The sequence below is a fragment of the Cotesia typhae genome, unplaced genomic scaffold, assembly GCF_013202065.1.
Source record: "Cotesia typhae breed Kobodo isofemale line unplaced genomic scaffold, CoteBio_Ctyphae contig_43, whole genome shotgun sequence".
Classification (NCBI taxonomy): domain Eukaryota; kingdom Metazoa; phylum Arthropoda; class Insecta; order Hymenoptera; family Braconidae; genus Cotesia; species Cotesia typhae.
The window spans coordinates 3,399,989-3,414,904 of NW_027423752.1; the positions used below are offsets into that span (position 1 = coordinate 3,399,989).

Consider the following 14,916-nt stretch of genomic DNA (forward strand, 5'->3'; position numbering starts at 1 on the left):
AAAGCTTTTGAAATTATTTAGAAAATTTATTTGTTTAATACAATATTTCTTTATCTTAAACCAGTTTCTTAGTATAAAAAATATCTCTAGAGAGGGGAAGCAAGATGTTTGATAGCTTCTTGGAGCTCATCGTAAAGGTCCTTGTAATCAGTATGTTCTTTAATTAGGACCATCAGACTGCCTCGTTTCACGCCCGTAGCGGTGCCAATGTCTTGTCTGGATGGTACGTAGCAGTATGGAATCTCTTTGTCTTCACAGACCACCGGTAAATGACACATTATTTCTATTGGAAATACATCACCAGCAAAGATAACGATTCTGAAATTTTCATAAATAAATAAATCAATTACTAATATTTAAAGTTTTATTAAAAAAAGAAAATGGTATACTATTATTTCTTTAATTTATAAATCAATGATGCTCGGAAATAAAAAAATTATTTAATTTAACTAATTATAGAAATTTCCAAGTTATTTTGAGTATAATTTTACACAATCGTTTCAACGCTACTTTTCAAAACTATTACTTAAACTAATGGAAATAATTTATTATATGTTTCCATAAGTTTTTAATTTATAGAAATTTAAATCAATTATAAAATGTTTACCCTTTTTCGCCTTTTCTAATATGTTTCTGAACATCCTTGAGGCCGTTTCTCAAATAAGTTTTCTGTTTTAACGCTGAAAAAAAAAAATTATTTTATTAAAAATCCTAAAACAAAATCTACTAATCAATTAATTAAATTAAAATTTATATTAACATTATCAGACATATTAGAAATATTTATATTTTTAATAAAAAACAAATTTAGTAAAAAAAAACTTCACATAGAAATTAAAATTTTGCTGAATTCATAAACACATAATGAATAAATACCTTTTTTAATTAGCTTGTAAATTTTCTTGGTTAGTTTTTTTGGAGCCATAGGATTAGCAATAGAATTACAGTTATTAACTTTTTCCTCATAACTAATTTCTTTTCCTCCATCAACGTCAACTCCGTCTTCATGTTCTTCTTTATTAAGTGTCACTTCACCCATTTTATTAATTGATTTATTTGTTATTTGCACAATAAATTGGAGCAAAAAAATACCGGGTAGTGAAATAATCAACACGCGTTGTGAAAGAGAAAAAATTCTGGAAAGCTAAGACGAGTTTCAGCGCCTCTGAAAAATAAAACAAATTATTTAATTACCAACAATTGATAGTTTACTGCAAAGTTCTCGAGGCAATACGCAAGATGGCAGCTGTTGGTTAGTATTCAAATTATATTCAAAATTGACAATTTGTAATTGTAATTTATAAAAAATTAATGTATTTTTTCGATAAAATTTTTGGGCAAAGAAGAATATAGTTTTTAAATGTTTTTCTTAAAAAAATGAAGATAGCAAAAAAAAATAAAACCAACGCGGAAAAAGATTGAATTGCGCGTGCGCAAAACGAGAAACGCTCTGTACTCCAGAAGATGATTGTGTTTGACACGGAGGCTAGATATAAGGAGGACGATCGTAATGTATTACAAGCGTCCGAAAATTGGAGGACAGATCTTTCACCACTAGAGTGCGCAAGTGTCTCTAATGTCAGGTTTTTAAATAAATGACGCGGAATGCAATGTACAATCACATTTATCAAAAGAAAACATTAAAATTTCATTTTTAGTTGCGAATTGGGATAATAATAATAGTAATAGTAATAATAATAATAATAATAATAATAATAATAATAATAATAATAATAAAGTATTCAAATAGTTTAGGTAATTTTATTCTTAATTAATAAGCGTATATATGTTGAAAGTAGAATATTACTGAAGAGTTTAATAAGTTAAGCTAGTTTAGAAATTTTACGATGTTTCTTGGCCATCATCTTTCGTTCGTTAAGAGTTCGGTTGATAAGATTAGCTAAAAATTACCTCTCATAATTACAAAATTATTCAATATTTTAGCCGTAAGCTCCTTTTTGTGTTCATCACATCCTAGGATGGGGAGGCATTTAGCTTTTGCTATTTTCTCTAGCACTTGGTGCATAGTATTTATTTTAACAGTTTTAGTACCAACTACGGTTAAAACTATTTGTTCCAATTTTTTAATTAGTCTGAATAAATTTTCACTGGGAAAAATTAATCCACCATTGCTCATTAATTATATGACCCGATCACGTTCAGAGGAATTCGCAGAGCGTAATGTTTCAATACATTCACAGCAAGAAGTCATTCGCTGAAATTTTCTCGCAACATATCCAGCAATATAAGCAACTATACCATCACTGGTGGAAACAACATCATAATCATGATGGTAATGCTGGTCATCACGAAAACTATTACTTCCTTCCCAATCATTTTCACTTTGTAAAAAGTTTTCATTTGAATCAATATTAATTTTATTTTGATTATGATGATTAATGTTGTTTTCAGTAGAAGAATCGTCAACCTCAGTTAAATTTTCGAACGGATAATGATTATCGTGATACAAATCATCATCGTCCTCTATATCATCCTCACTATCTTCGTCTAATAAACTTTCGAATGGTTTTCTAATAAATGACGGTATAGTATCATCATTATCGTCATCACTATCTTCGTCTAACAAGCTTTCAAAGGGTTTTTAGCCACAGAGGTATTTGGATGAGAAAATGTATTATTATTATCATCACTAGACGAATAATTATTACTAGAAATACCATTTTCAACAATAGCGTCAATTTCATTCAGCCAATTTTTTTAATGCATTAGCTGTAGCCAGAGAATCTTTGGACTGCATTAAAGATTGTAGTAATTCACCAGCTGTGACATTGGACCCTTTCGGCGGCGTGACTAATGAATATGAACACAATAATCGAAAAACTTGCCCGAAAAGGATTGTATCCGGATGATCGTTGCAACGACAAACACTCCGCATTATACCGAAGAACTTCTATAAATTAAATAAGATTCAAATATTAAAAAAAAAAAAGAATATTTACTATAACAATTTTTAATTATTCATTTGATAAAAATCCAACGATTAATACATACTTCTAATTGATCTTGATTAAGCCGCGATGTCATCAAGTACTCAAAATTACATTCTTTTTGCAAAAATTCACTTAGCTCTAAAGTAGCCTGTAACGTAATTTTTAATCCAGTAAGAGTACTAGGAGTAATTGCGAAAAAAATTTATCATCAACTTCATTTTCATTTTTGATTTTTGTTTTTGCCTTTCTTCTTCTTTTTATAAAGTTCTCTTTCTTCATTAGCTTTGGCTTCCCAAATCTTCAGATAATCAATAAAATCACTTATTACCTAGCAAAAATAAATAGCATTACTTATTTATCCTCTATCTTATGGTAGTAGAAATTACTCTAGAAAAATGCATGTTTCAGAAAATAGGATACATAGTCCAAGAGAATATCAGCTATGATAAAGATTAGGAACTTCCGCAACTAATAAACTCAAATTCATTGAATTTGACTATCATTTGAAGTTTCGTTTAATAAGTTTCATATTGAAAATGTAAGTAAACTTGCGAGACTGGATTATGTGCAAACATTAGTAGGAATAATGTCATGATAAGATTGGAGTGTCTTAAATTATTTTTATAGTTATATACTTACATATATATACTTTATAAATATTTTCCAATATTGGTTATAATATGTGATCATGTACACATGGTATAATGATGGTTTTATGTTGACAATGGTTCTCCGTTTAGAACTATAATTTTCGCTTTATTATTGCGAAAAAATTGTATGAAGCTATCAAAAGACCTAATGTATATATTAAAAATTACCTTTTTCGGGGACAATTATCATTTAAACGTAAAGCATTCAAAGGAGTACGTGAACTCATGGCTTCAATTAAATCATTTACTCTTTTAATAAAAACCACTGTTGGATCGCAATCACTGAGCTCAGGAGTAGCGTTCTTATAAGTCGCCATTGCAACTTGTATATTTTTCGAAAAAAGCTAAAAACAAAAAGTTTTAATTTTTCTCATTAAAATTAGATAAGCAGTTGTTATGATTGAAAATTTATAAAAATTAATTTTTTATCAAAATAAGAATAAATACATCTTATTATTTATTTTAACTGAATCAGCTATTTATAATATGAATTGTTAGAAATTAAAGATAAATATTAGGCCAGTTACCTCGATGTTAATGATAATCTTAAATTCATTTTAACTTACTCTCGCAGCTTTATAATTATAATTACCTGATAAGCCAACGGGACATTCATCTTTTGATATCCTTCTGGATTTAAATGCTGGGGAGTTAGTTGATAAGCTATTTTTAGATTGGCTTTCAGATAAATTTCATGCAATAATAAAGCTTCCTAATGACTTTTCTTACAAAACCATCTGGAGTCTAAAAATAAATAACATTTTCATAAATAATTAAATACAATCATTGAAAAATTTGATAGTTGTAAAATTAAATAGGTCACTTATGAATATATTCATTCCAATGCTAACTAAATTGAAAATTCAATCGTGAATAACAGTACACTGGTGTTAAAAATCATATTATAAGAGAAGCTTACCCAAAAAAACAATCGTTTCATAATTTTGTTCCTGAAACATTTTATTAAGTGTGGAAAATCCGAAATAAACCAAAGTCTGCGGTCAAAATTGCATGGATGATCACAGCTACATTGTCCATCTTTGACACCGAAAAGTGTCCATGCTCCTCTGTTCCATTGAGCTGCATCAGAAGTAACGACATCAACATAAAACCCAGCATTCTCCAGTAATACGATGCATTCAATGAGTAATTTGTGAAGAATGGCACTCGTGACAGAATTTCTGCTCAGGAAGCTACCAACTACTTGCACCCAGTTACCCTGAAAAGGTTGGTACATGAAGACTAAGGCATGATCAGCCCGACTGTTGATTAAATTTTCCGGAGTATGTGCCCCCAAGTCTACAAAACCATCAAGCTGCATAGTTCTCCGATTTAGCTTCACGGCTTCACTTAAAGCTACTTCATCTATTAAAAAGGTACCTAGGAGAAAAAATAAAAAATTGTTAGAATGAAATAAATGTGAATCAGATGTAGTCTAACAATAATAGCCAGCTACTGTTAAAAGTTAATGAAGCTTTTAAAGAGTTATTTAAAAATATCAAATACGAATTACTTTTTCAGCTAAAAACTTATGCGCTCGGATTTGTTAATATAATCATACTCGATAGCTAAGTAGAGTTGTTAGATATAGTTAAAATGGTTGCGTTTTTAAGATTTGCATTTTTAAGATTTGCAGTTAGTAGTAAAGTGTGACAGGAATGGTGCATGGATACCCCGTTTTTCATGTGGTTCCATACGTGAACTTTTAATACGAAGAGTGTCGAATATGGCTTTAGGGAAACCAAAAGCGCTATCCAACTTCTGGATATATTTGTTAAGGGTGTCTTTGCAGGGAAGAGGGAGGATTTGACGTTCTCTGAGTCGTTCATATACCGCAGCATTTTTTATACCAAGTAGCAAACATTCATAAACCCACTCAACCGTATATCTTCGTTGTTTGGCATTTTTAGCTTTTACTGCATTAAAACAAGCACGAATTGCTAGTTGTTGCACGGGAGGCAAAATAGAAATTTCCGCTCTTAGAGCTTCATCTTTAATTGCCATACAATTAAGTCGTTGCGTTTCTATAATTTTGATGAGTGATTCATTCTGTAAAGGGTTAAATAGTTAAATAGGCATTTACAGGTGATTTAATTTAAGTTCTCAGATTGTAGTTGATTAAATTTGTATTCACAAACTAAACCGTATTGACGAAATGATAATGTAATGTAACGAGCATTGTATCAAACTTTTAAGTTTATTGAAAAAAAAATAAAAGAATATTGATCTTAAACACTCACAACCTGTAAATAATCAAGTATACATGAAGAAACGATAAATAAGTAAATACCTACTTTACGTTTGAGGCGCTGAATTTGTTTAGTTTTCAGGCTCTCCTGGTACTTCAAGTCAGTGTACGAACTTTTAATGTCGGGTTTGACTTTGTACGATCGATTTTGCAATTTCCGTCTCAATTGCCGACAAGCAAAGCATCGAAAAAGATTCATTTGTTTCTTATATTGTTCGTCAGGCAATGACACACCAGAACACGCCGATGAACATCTATTATTAATGAGAAATGATACTAGTAAAGTTCATTTAACAAGTAATAAAAACCTTAGAATTATCATTTTTAGGCAATTGTAGAGTATACTAATGTGCTCCGTACTTAAGATACACAATAATTATTAAGTTTGGTAATCGATTTTTTAAACATGGAAAATCGATAGCAAATTTTAAATTTATTAATAACAAAAAATTAATGTCCGTAGCCAAAAAATGGAAAAGTAATCCAGTCCCTTCACATAACTCACAGTTTTCCAATTCCTTCAAAAACTCCCAAAAATCAGATATTTGGGAAAAATTGGTATTGAATTCTACCGACTCTTGCGTTTTCAAGTTAAGTAACTAATCAAAAGTATAATGTTAACATTACCACAAAAAAAAACTGACGTTCGAACATTAGATTCCTATGAATTTTCAAAATTCTTGAAAGCTATTCTATCAAAATCTTCAAAAATACGCGAAAAAAATCGAGAAAATAACTTTGAGAACTGATACATTTCTGTGTAATGTTCGCTTCGAAGAAATTTGAACATTCGTTAGCAACCAACGTTCGGAACTTTATGTTTATACTGTGAAAAAATAAATTACAAGATCTAAAAATTCTTACTGATATATTGAAGTCTTCACTTATTTTTATACGAAATTTTAAATTCATGGATACTTTATCTAAATGACATAAAACTATATTTTTGGATTAACTAAATCTATTGTCCAACTCCAATTTTGTGGCAAAGCATTGAATTTCAACACGTTGATAATTGTTAATAAAGAACATTTCTCAAGACGTAATTCAGGAGTAGATAACTCACGTGGCTTGAAATGATTAAATAAACAAAAATTAATGATTATTTTTTGTAATAATAGTTCTAAATTTATAGGAGACGATATAAGAGACATGTCTAAAGACTTAACTTTTTTAACATATTCATAATTCAGATTGTTTGACTTATTGAAATATCTTATAACATGATTCTTTAATTATTTCATTTACTTTTGTTTTAAAGAATTGAATAGAGAAAAGAACGTGAATATGAAAAAAAAATAATTAATAATTTCTTTTCGAAAGACTATTTGTTTTATAACAATATTTTTCAAATTTAACTCTCATACACTGCTATAATAAATTCGAGTAAACTTGATAATTTTTATAGTGAATGTTTCTTATTATTTATAATAGTATATTACACACCTACGGAAGAAAAGTAAGAAATGTCTCAGATCACATGTAATTGTCGGCCGAGGCGAAGCCGAGGTTGACAAATATGTGATCTGAGGCTTTATTTACTTCCCGTAGAGTGTATACTATTTTTTTGCTCCACGAAGGCAGGGAGCTTCACTTTCTCAATATCTCAAGTACTTAAATAAATATTCTAACAAACAAGAGTAATTAGGCCTCCTAATTGTTTGTGCTTTTATCTTAAGTTGCAGAGTAATAATTCGAAATTTTAATTTTTCTTACCTGCATTTCGTTCTCACAATTATCATTTTCTTCAAAATTTTCAAATACGTCAATGCGTTTTGGTGACTCACAATTAATTATGTTTATGAGATCATTACTAATTATTGGTTCTTGGTTTTGTGGTGAGTTAGTTTTATGGTCATTTGTAATTAATAAATGGCATTGCATATACTGAGCTTCGTTATTTTCATTGTTGCAAGCTTTGTTTACACGGTTCGGATTCAACGTCGGAATAGCATCAGGCTTTAGCGAGTATCTTTTTCGAGGTAATTCTTCATAAATTCCAGTAGTCAATAATATTTTATCAGTTTTAATAATATCTTGATCATTAAAATGTAATTCACAGACATAATCTTTTTTTGGGGTGAGATCTTGCTTTAATCCACAGTACCACAATTTTAACAAGTCTGGACACTTGAATAAACAAACAAAAAATTGACATGAAGTTATATTTGGAAATAATTTTGATAAGTTACTTTGAGTAAAACGTTAGCTCCAAAAAAATGGTAACGATGCAATTTTTTTAAAACTAATTCTAAGAAGAAAAAATTACGTTATACCTTTTTACAATTTCTTTTTTAATTTGATCAAAAATGATACTAAAATCTACTGATATAAAAATTTTTGGGACTCTTGTAACATAAATTATTTAAAAAAAATATTTTGAAAAAAGAGCACTTATAATTTCCTTTAATTTCTATAGGTAAAATTTTTTTTATAATCATTTAATTAATATAAATTTAATTAGTATAAAAATTATTTCTTACAAAAATACTAAGTTAGGTTATATTACCTGTGGCACAATAAATAAAGACGTGTTTCGACTATTTAATTTTAATTTTTTATTACGATCTTTTATCCGGCCACTCAAACACCCATCAACTATACATTTATTTACCATTTTAAACTATTATCACTTTGATTATTAATTAAAAAACTAATTAACTAACTGAATGTCAATTTGGTGTTATTAATAAACAATAACAAACGGACGCCATGATCCGGACATTAGCGAACGTAGTGACGCCCTAGCGGCTTCTTTTTGAAAATGATCTATCCTCAGTTTTCCGGACGCACTAACTGTACATTTACCTATGTCGATCGTCCTCCTTATATCTAGCCTCCGTGGTGTTTGACTTGACGGCACAGCTTGTGCAGTAAAATCCAAGCACCTACTTGTGTTTATCATTCGGTAAATCGATCTTAAATCCACGCAAAAAATACTAATAAGTCGATAATAATAGTAATAATAATAACTAGGAGTGCTATCACAATAACAATAAAAAAAGTAAAGTTGCCGCAAGACGGATCATCTGGTTAATAGTATGACCGTGCTATTTGTGTATTTAAAGTGTTTGATAATTGAAGCAAATGTCAAAAAAATATACAAAATTTATTTGTGATACTCGTATTGATGGAGGTACCGACGGTTGAGTATCGACGGTGTAATCACCGGTTATTGTTTTTTTTTGTTTGAGAAAGCAAAAGATTATCATTATTCATCATATTGATAAATAATAGAGGCGACCAATACTAAACTGGAGGTTCAATTTATTTGAGAAACTGCAAAAGAAGAAAAATAAATATCTGACCAATGAATAAATAATGGGAGTGCCTGCTCGTGGAGTATTGGCAACATTCGTAGCAGCTGCTGCGTTTGCTATTTACAGTAACAGTTTAGGTTGTGGATTTGTATTTGATGATATCTCTGCGATCAAAGATAATCGTGATTTAAGACCACATACACCCCTTAGAAATGTTTTTTACAATGATTTTTGGGGTACACCAATGTACAAGGTATTATTGTGTTATTAATGTCAAAGATTTTTATTGTTACTTTGCTAATTAATTAATTCTTATTTTTAGAAATGATCATGTTCGTCATACCAAGATTTTTTTTTATTTATTTTTTAATAGTTACAATAATAATAATTATTTACGTGTCAAAAATGGTATTGAAATCAAGGAGCAACTAATTATTTTTTAGTTTCATTTAATAAATGGATTAAAAAAAATATTTTTACAACATATTTGTCAAAAATAATTTTTTAACTGTCAAATTTTTGCTAATATTCGGTATTATTGCAAAAATGATTATTATTTTGTTTATTAATATTAATTCATATGAATGAAAAGAATATCATTTGACTAAAAAGGTGATAAAATTATCAATTTCAAAGAATATCAATTATATCTCGATTGAAATAACTATTCGGTATTAATTAATGAATTGATAATAATTGTCAGTAAAAAGTGACTAATAATAATAATAATAATAATAATAATAATAATAATAATAATAATAATAATAATAATAATAATAATAATAATAATAATAATAATAATAATAATAATAATAATAATAATAATAATAATAATAATAATAATAATAATAATAATAATAATAATAATAATAATAATAATAATAATAATAATAATAATAATAATAATAATAATAATAATAATAATAATAATAATAATAATAATAATAATAATAATAATAATAATAATAATAATAATAATAATAATAATAATAATAATAATGGTAATAACCAAAATATGTTGTAAAAGGACGCGCGTCGAGTACCCCCACGGTATTCATAGAATCACCACTTGTGTATTGATCCAATTTCTCTCACTCTCCGGTTGAGTTCTCTCTTTACCTCGCAATCGTGTAATACTCATACTGTTTCATTTTGATAAAATCCGATTTACTCCATTGAATTTCATTTAAACTCTTTATCCAGATCCAACATGCCTTTTTGTCTTCATTTATTTTTTATCTATCTATTCAATTTATCTCAACATTTTTCATTGCTTTGTTCTATTCAGAACATTCTCTTCATTGCTATTATCGTTAATCCTACTTTATTTTATTTAAACGCTAATAATTATCATTAAATGAATACCCCTTGTACCTTGTACATAGAATACAATGCAATGCAAGTTTACAGCTTCCGGTAACATTAATTAATTTAGTATAGTAAATAAATCTATAAATTTATCAATCGATTAATTTATTTATTTGATTTTTTATTTTCAGGAGCAATCGCACAAGTCGTACAGACCATTTTGCGTTCTTACATTTCGTTGGAATTACCTGATCCACCAATTAGATCCAATGGGATATCATTTATTAAATGTTATACTACATGTTGCTGTTTGTATACTTTATTTCAGGTAAAAATATAATTTTATAAATTATTAAATTAAAAAGTAAATAACAGTACTATTAATAAAAAATTAATGTTACAGAACCTGTCTGATGTTTTTGTCAGACTTGGCAAGTTTTGTATCGGCATTATTATTTGCCGTACATCCAGTACACACAGAAGCCGTAACCGGTGTTGTAGGAAGAGCTGAAACACTGTCTTCCCTTTTTTATTTAGGTGCCTTTATTATGTACACAAAGGCTTGTAAGAGCAAACGTACTACAGGTAATAAAAAAGTCTCAACAGGTAGCTTTATAAATAAGATTTTTAATCCAGTAAGTAATTACCCAAATTAACTAAACAAATAAACTTACAGCCTGGAGACCAATGATGATGTCAATGCTTTGTGTATTTATCGCAATGTTGTGCAAAGAGCAAGGAATAACTGCAACAGCAGTGTGTGTTGTGTATGAAATATTTGTTGTCCAAAAAGTAAAAGCAATAGACATATTCTTAACAATAAAATCGGCATTCGGAGGTAATAAAATAAATCCAACGTGGTCTGGTGAAGGTACTAAACGTTTAGCAGCATTAACACTTGTTACATTTAGTCTCCTAATATTAAGATTAAATGTTATGGGTTCACGTTTACCAGTATTTACAAGGTATTAATACAACATACTCATTTATTATTTTTTTTTTTTTTATAAGTTAATTACCAACAAATAAATATTTATGTTCATGAACTACAATAATAATAACAATAAATTTGTTTTAGATTTGACAATCCTGCGTCTGTAGCACCAACTCCAACGCGACAATTAACGTACAATTACTTAGCAGCTGTTAATTTAAGACTATTATTTTTACCGAGTGATTTATGCTGTGATTGGACAATGGGTACAATACCACCAATTGAAAGTTTGTTAGATATACGTAATTTAGCAACGTTAGCGGCACACGGAATGATTATTGGATTATTGATTGTCGCAATATTAACACGTAATCGTAAAACGTCAATCATTATTATAATAAGTTTAGCATTGATGATCCTGCCATTTCTACCAGCGTCAAATCTATTTTTTCCTGTCGGCTTCGTTATTGCTGAACGAGTTCTTTACGCTCCATCGATGGGTTTTTGTATGCTCGTTGGTCATGGATGGAGCATTCTTTCTGAAAAGAGGTAAATTTAAAAGCAAAGTATCAAAAAGAATATTAACATGCTAATAATTTCACATTTTAAAATATGTAAATAGTTCCTTTGATTTAATTAAAGCTCCTCAATTAGATCAGTTTGTTTAAAATTTTTCTATACTATGTTTACAAACGATTATTATTAAAAATCAAATTTATTTTTTAGATATTCAAAACTATCAACAATTTTACTAATTATTTTACTACTGTCTCATTCAGTAAAAACATTTGTACGGAACAATGACTGGGTTGATGAATACTCAATTTTTATGTCAGGTCTTAAAGTAAACGTACAAAATGCAAAGTTGTTTAATAACGTTGGCCATGCATTAGAAAGCCAAAGTCGGTACAAAGAGGCCTTGGATTACTTCAACGAAGCAGTTAGGGTACAAGGCGATGATATAGGCGCTCACATAAACGTCGGAAGAACATATAATCATCTTAAAATGTTCAAAGAAGCGGAAGACGCTTATCTCAAGGTTTGTTTATCAACTCTATTTAATTAATTTATTTAAGTTAATAAAACAATCACAAATGTTATTGTTTGCAGGCTAAATCGCTGTTGCCAAAAGCAAAGCCTGGAGAATCTTACCAGGCACGTATAGCGCCCAATCATCTTAATGTTTTTGTCAATTTGGCTAATTTAATAGCCAAAAATTCAACGCGTTTAGAAGAAGCTGACTTGCTTTACAGGCAGGCTATCAGCATGCGGGCTGATTACACTCAGGCGTATATTAATCGCGGTGATGTCTTGATTAAAATGAACCGAACTAAAGAAGCGCAAGAAGTTTATGAACGCGCGCTTTTTTACGACAGTAATAATCCAGATATCTATTACAATGTGAGTTTATTAATTTTTAAGTTTGAAAATGTAATGATATTTTATTCTTCCAGGAAATTAATTTCAAGTTTTTTGTTTTAGTTGGGTGTTGTATTTCTGGAACAAGGAAAAGCGTCTCAAGCATTGGCATACTTGGACAAGGCTCTTGAATTTGATCCGGAACACGAGCAAGCTTTGTTAAATTCAGCGATATTGTTACAAGAACTAGGTCGCGAAGAATTGAGAAAAGTTGCTCGGGAACGGCTTCTTAAGTTACTTAGAAAGGTATTTCATAAATTATGATTCAATTAACAATTAATAATAATAATAATTAAATGTAAATGTTGATAATTGTTTCAGTGTGAAGGTTCACCGTTTTTTACCATTAAAAATTGACAAATTAAATTACTCAATTTAAGAAAATAATGTTTTCTATTACATTTTTTAATTTAAAAGTTAAAAATGTATATTTGTCTTGTTTTTCATTGAAAGTTTTTAGACATATATTTTTTGAGTATCAAACTATTTTTTTCTATGGAAGAGATTAAAAAACTGAAAAAAAATATGATTTAAACATTTTTAATAAATTATGACCTCTGATTCAAAATCTTAAAGTCATGTGATAATTTTTTTATACTTTGCTTAAAAAAAAAAATAATTTAAAAAATTCGAAAAATTGATGTTGACATTTTTTTTTAGTACAAAATATTTAAAATTAAATCGATAATGCAATTTGTCGATTTTTTATAGCTAAAAAACGGTGAAGCACCACGACAACAAATTACTAAAAATTTTTTATTTCAAAATCCAAATTTAGGACCCCAACAACGAGCGTCTACATTTCAATTTAGGAATGCTAGCAATGGATGATCATGATGTCGCAAGTGCCGAGAGATGGTTTAAAAATGCCGTTGCACTTAAAGAAGACTTTAGATCGGCGCTATTTAATCTAGCGCTACTGCTTGCTGAAGAACAACGTCCACTTGAGGCAGTTACGTTTCTAAATCAGCTTGTTAGATTTCATCCAGATCATATCAAAGGTCTTATACTTCTTGGCGACATCTACATTAACAATCTCAAAGACTTCAATGCTGCAGAGAATGTAATTAATATATATTTTTATTTATTATCTTTCATCATAAAGACAATTACGAGTTATATAAAAGTTAATGGTTTTATTAATGCTAATTATTTATCAGTGTTACAGAAAAATTTTGCAATTAGACCCTAAAAACATCCAAGGCTTACACAATCTTTGCGTAGTTATGGTGGAACGAGGGCAGCTCTATCTAGCAGCACAGTGCTTGGAAAAAGCTGCGGCAATGGCTCCGGAACAAGATTATATTCGTAAACATCTGTCAATCGTTAAGTCTAGGTTAAATCGTCTTCCGCCGGAGCAACGTGATACGGGTGAAGTTTTCGATGATTCTTTTTTGAACATCAATGATCGTGAACATGATAATTTGGAAGCTGGAGAAAGATCCGGACAGTTTATTGGAAAATCAGATGCTGTTTTTTTGAATCACGGTTCTGTGCACAATAATAATAATAATAATAATAATAATAATAATAATAATAATAATAATAATAATAATAATAATAATAATAATAATAACCGTAATAGTAATAATAATAATAATCTTATTAATGGTCCTAATAATATTAACGGACCATCAAGTATTCCCAAACAAACACATGTCCATGGTAATATATTAAGCACAAAAGAAGAGAGACTGACTTAATATGTCCGGTATCGAATATTTAAAAGGAAATAATAAAAATGTATTTATTTGTAACAAATTAATAAAACTTTTTTTTATTTTTATCAGAGAAAAAAACGCGACTAAAGACAAATAAGAAGAAGAAATAAATAGAAAAGATTATGGTAATTAATGATCAAGAGTATGAAGTGATATTTATAAATATGAGATCTATAAATATATATGATTATGAGAATATTATATATTATAGATATTATTTATTATTATGATATTGATGATATTAAACGTTGACCCGCCGATTAATGTAGTTCTGTGTTATGTGGTGGTATTCAGACGTTTAATCGCGCAGTGTGAATATATATTTAAAAAAAAAAATAATATTGGATACAGAGTATTGTTTTTTATATGAAGTATAAATAGAATGTTTTATAAAATATATATACATACACATGTATGAAAAAATA

General features: G+C 28.8%; 3 protein-coding genes across 9 annotated transcripts; 1 reads left to right on the top strand and 2 right to left on the bottom strand.

Annotated features, from left to right (window-relative positions):
• Positions 1–5: 5 nt before the first annotated feature.
• Nhp2 (NHP2 ribonucleoprotein) lies at positions 6–1,127 on the bottom strand. Its single transcript, XM_074244064.1, has 3 exons — positions 877–1,127; positions 608–680; positions 6–318 (listed from the first exon to the last, which is right to left on the bottom strand). The coding sequence occupies exons 1-3, from the start codon at positions 1,037–1,039 to the stop codon at positions 87–89; spliced, it is 468 nt and encodes a 155-aa protein (XP_074100165.1). The 5' UTR covers positions 1,040–1,127; the 3' UTR covers positions 6–86.
• A 3,566-nt stretch (positions 1,128–4,693) lies between these two features.
• LOC141528189 (uncharacterized) lies at positions 4,694–8,690 on the bottom strand. Of its 7 annotated transcripts, XR_012479330.1 has the most exons (6): positions 8,359–8,674; positions 7,566–7,979; positions 6,714–6,919; positions 6,355–6,448; positions 5,896–6,103; positions 4,694–4,981 (listed from the first exon to the last, which is right to left on the bottom strand). XR_012479330.1 is itself a non-coding variant. In XM_074244111.1 (5 exons), exons 4-5 carry the CDS (start codon positions 6,046–6,048, stop codon positions 5,225–5,227), a joined length of 579 nt encoding a protein of 192 aa, XP_074100212.1. In that variant the 5' UTR covers positions 6,049–6,103; positions 6,714–6,919; positions 7,566–7,979; positions 8,359–8,690; the 3' UTR covers positions 4,988–5,224. The 7 variants fall into 7 exon arrangements, 4 of the variants coding, with proteins under 4 accessions (XP_074100212.1, XP_074100210.1, XP_074100209.1 ...); XR_012479331.1 differs by lacking the exon at positions 6,355–6,448; XM_074244111.1 differs by lacking the exons at positions 4,694–4,981; positions 6,355–6,448 and adding an exon at positions 4,988–5,650 and having other exon boundaries at positions 8,359–8,690.
• A 144-nt stretch (positions 8,691–8,834) lies between these two features.
• On the top strand, positions 8,835–14,916 carry LOC141528188 (protein O-mannosyl-transferase Tmtc3). The gene is made up of 11 exons (XM_074244107.1): positions 8,835–8,994; positions 9,087–9,362; positions 10,609–10,745; positions 10,821–11,002; positions 11,094–11,382; positions 11,496–11,900; positions 12,078–12,390; positions 12,462–12,752; positions 12,834–13,016; positions 13,549–13,833; positions 13,931–14,916. Exons 2-11 carry the CDS (start codon positions 9,171–9,173, stop codon positions 14,471–14,473), a joined length of 2,820 nt encoding a protein of 939 aa, XP_074100208.1. The 5' UTR covers positions 8,835–8,994; positions 9,087–9,170; the 3' UTR covers positions 14,474–14,916.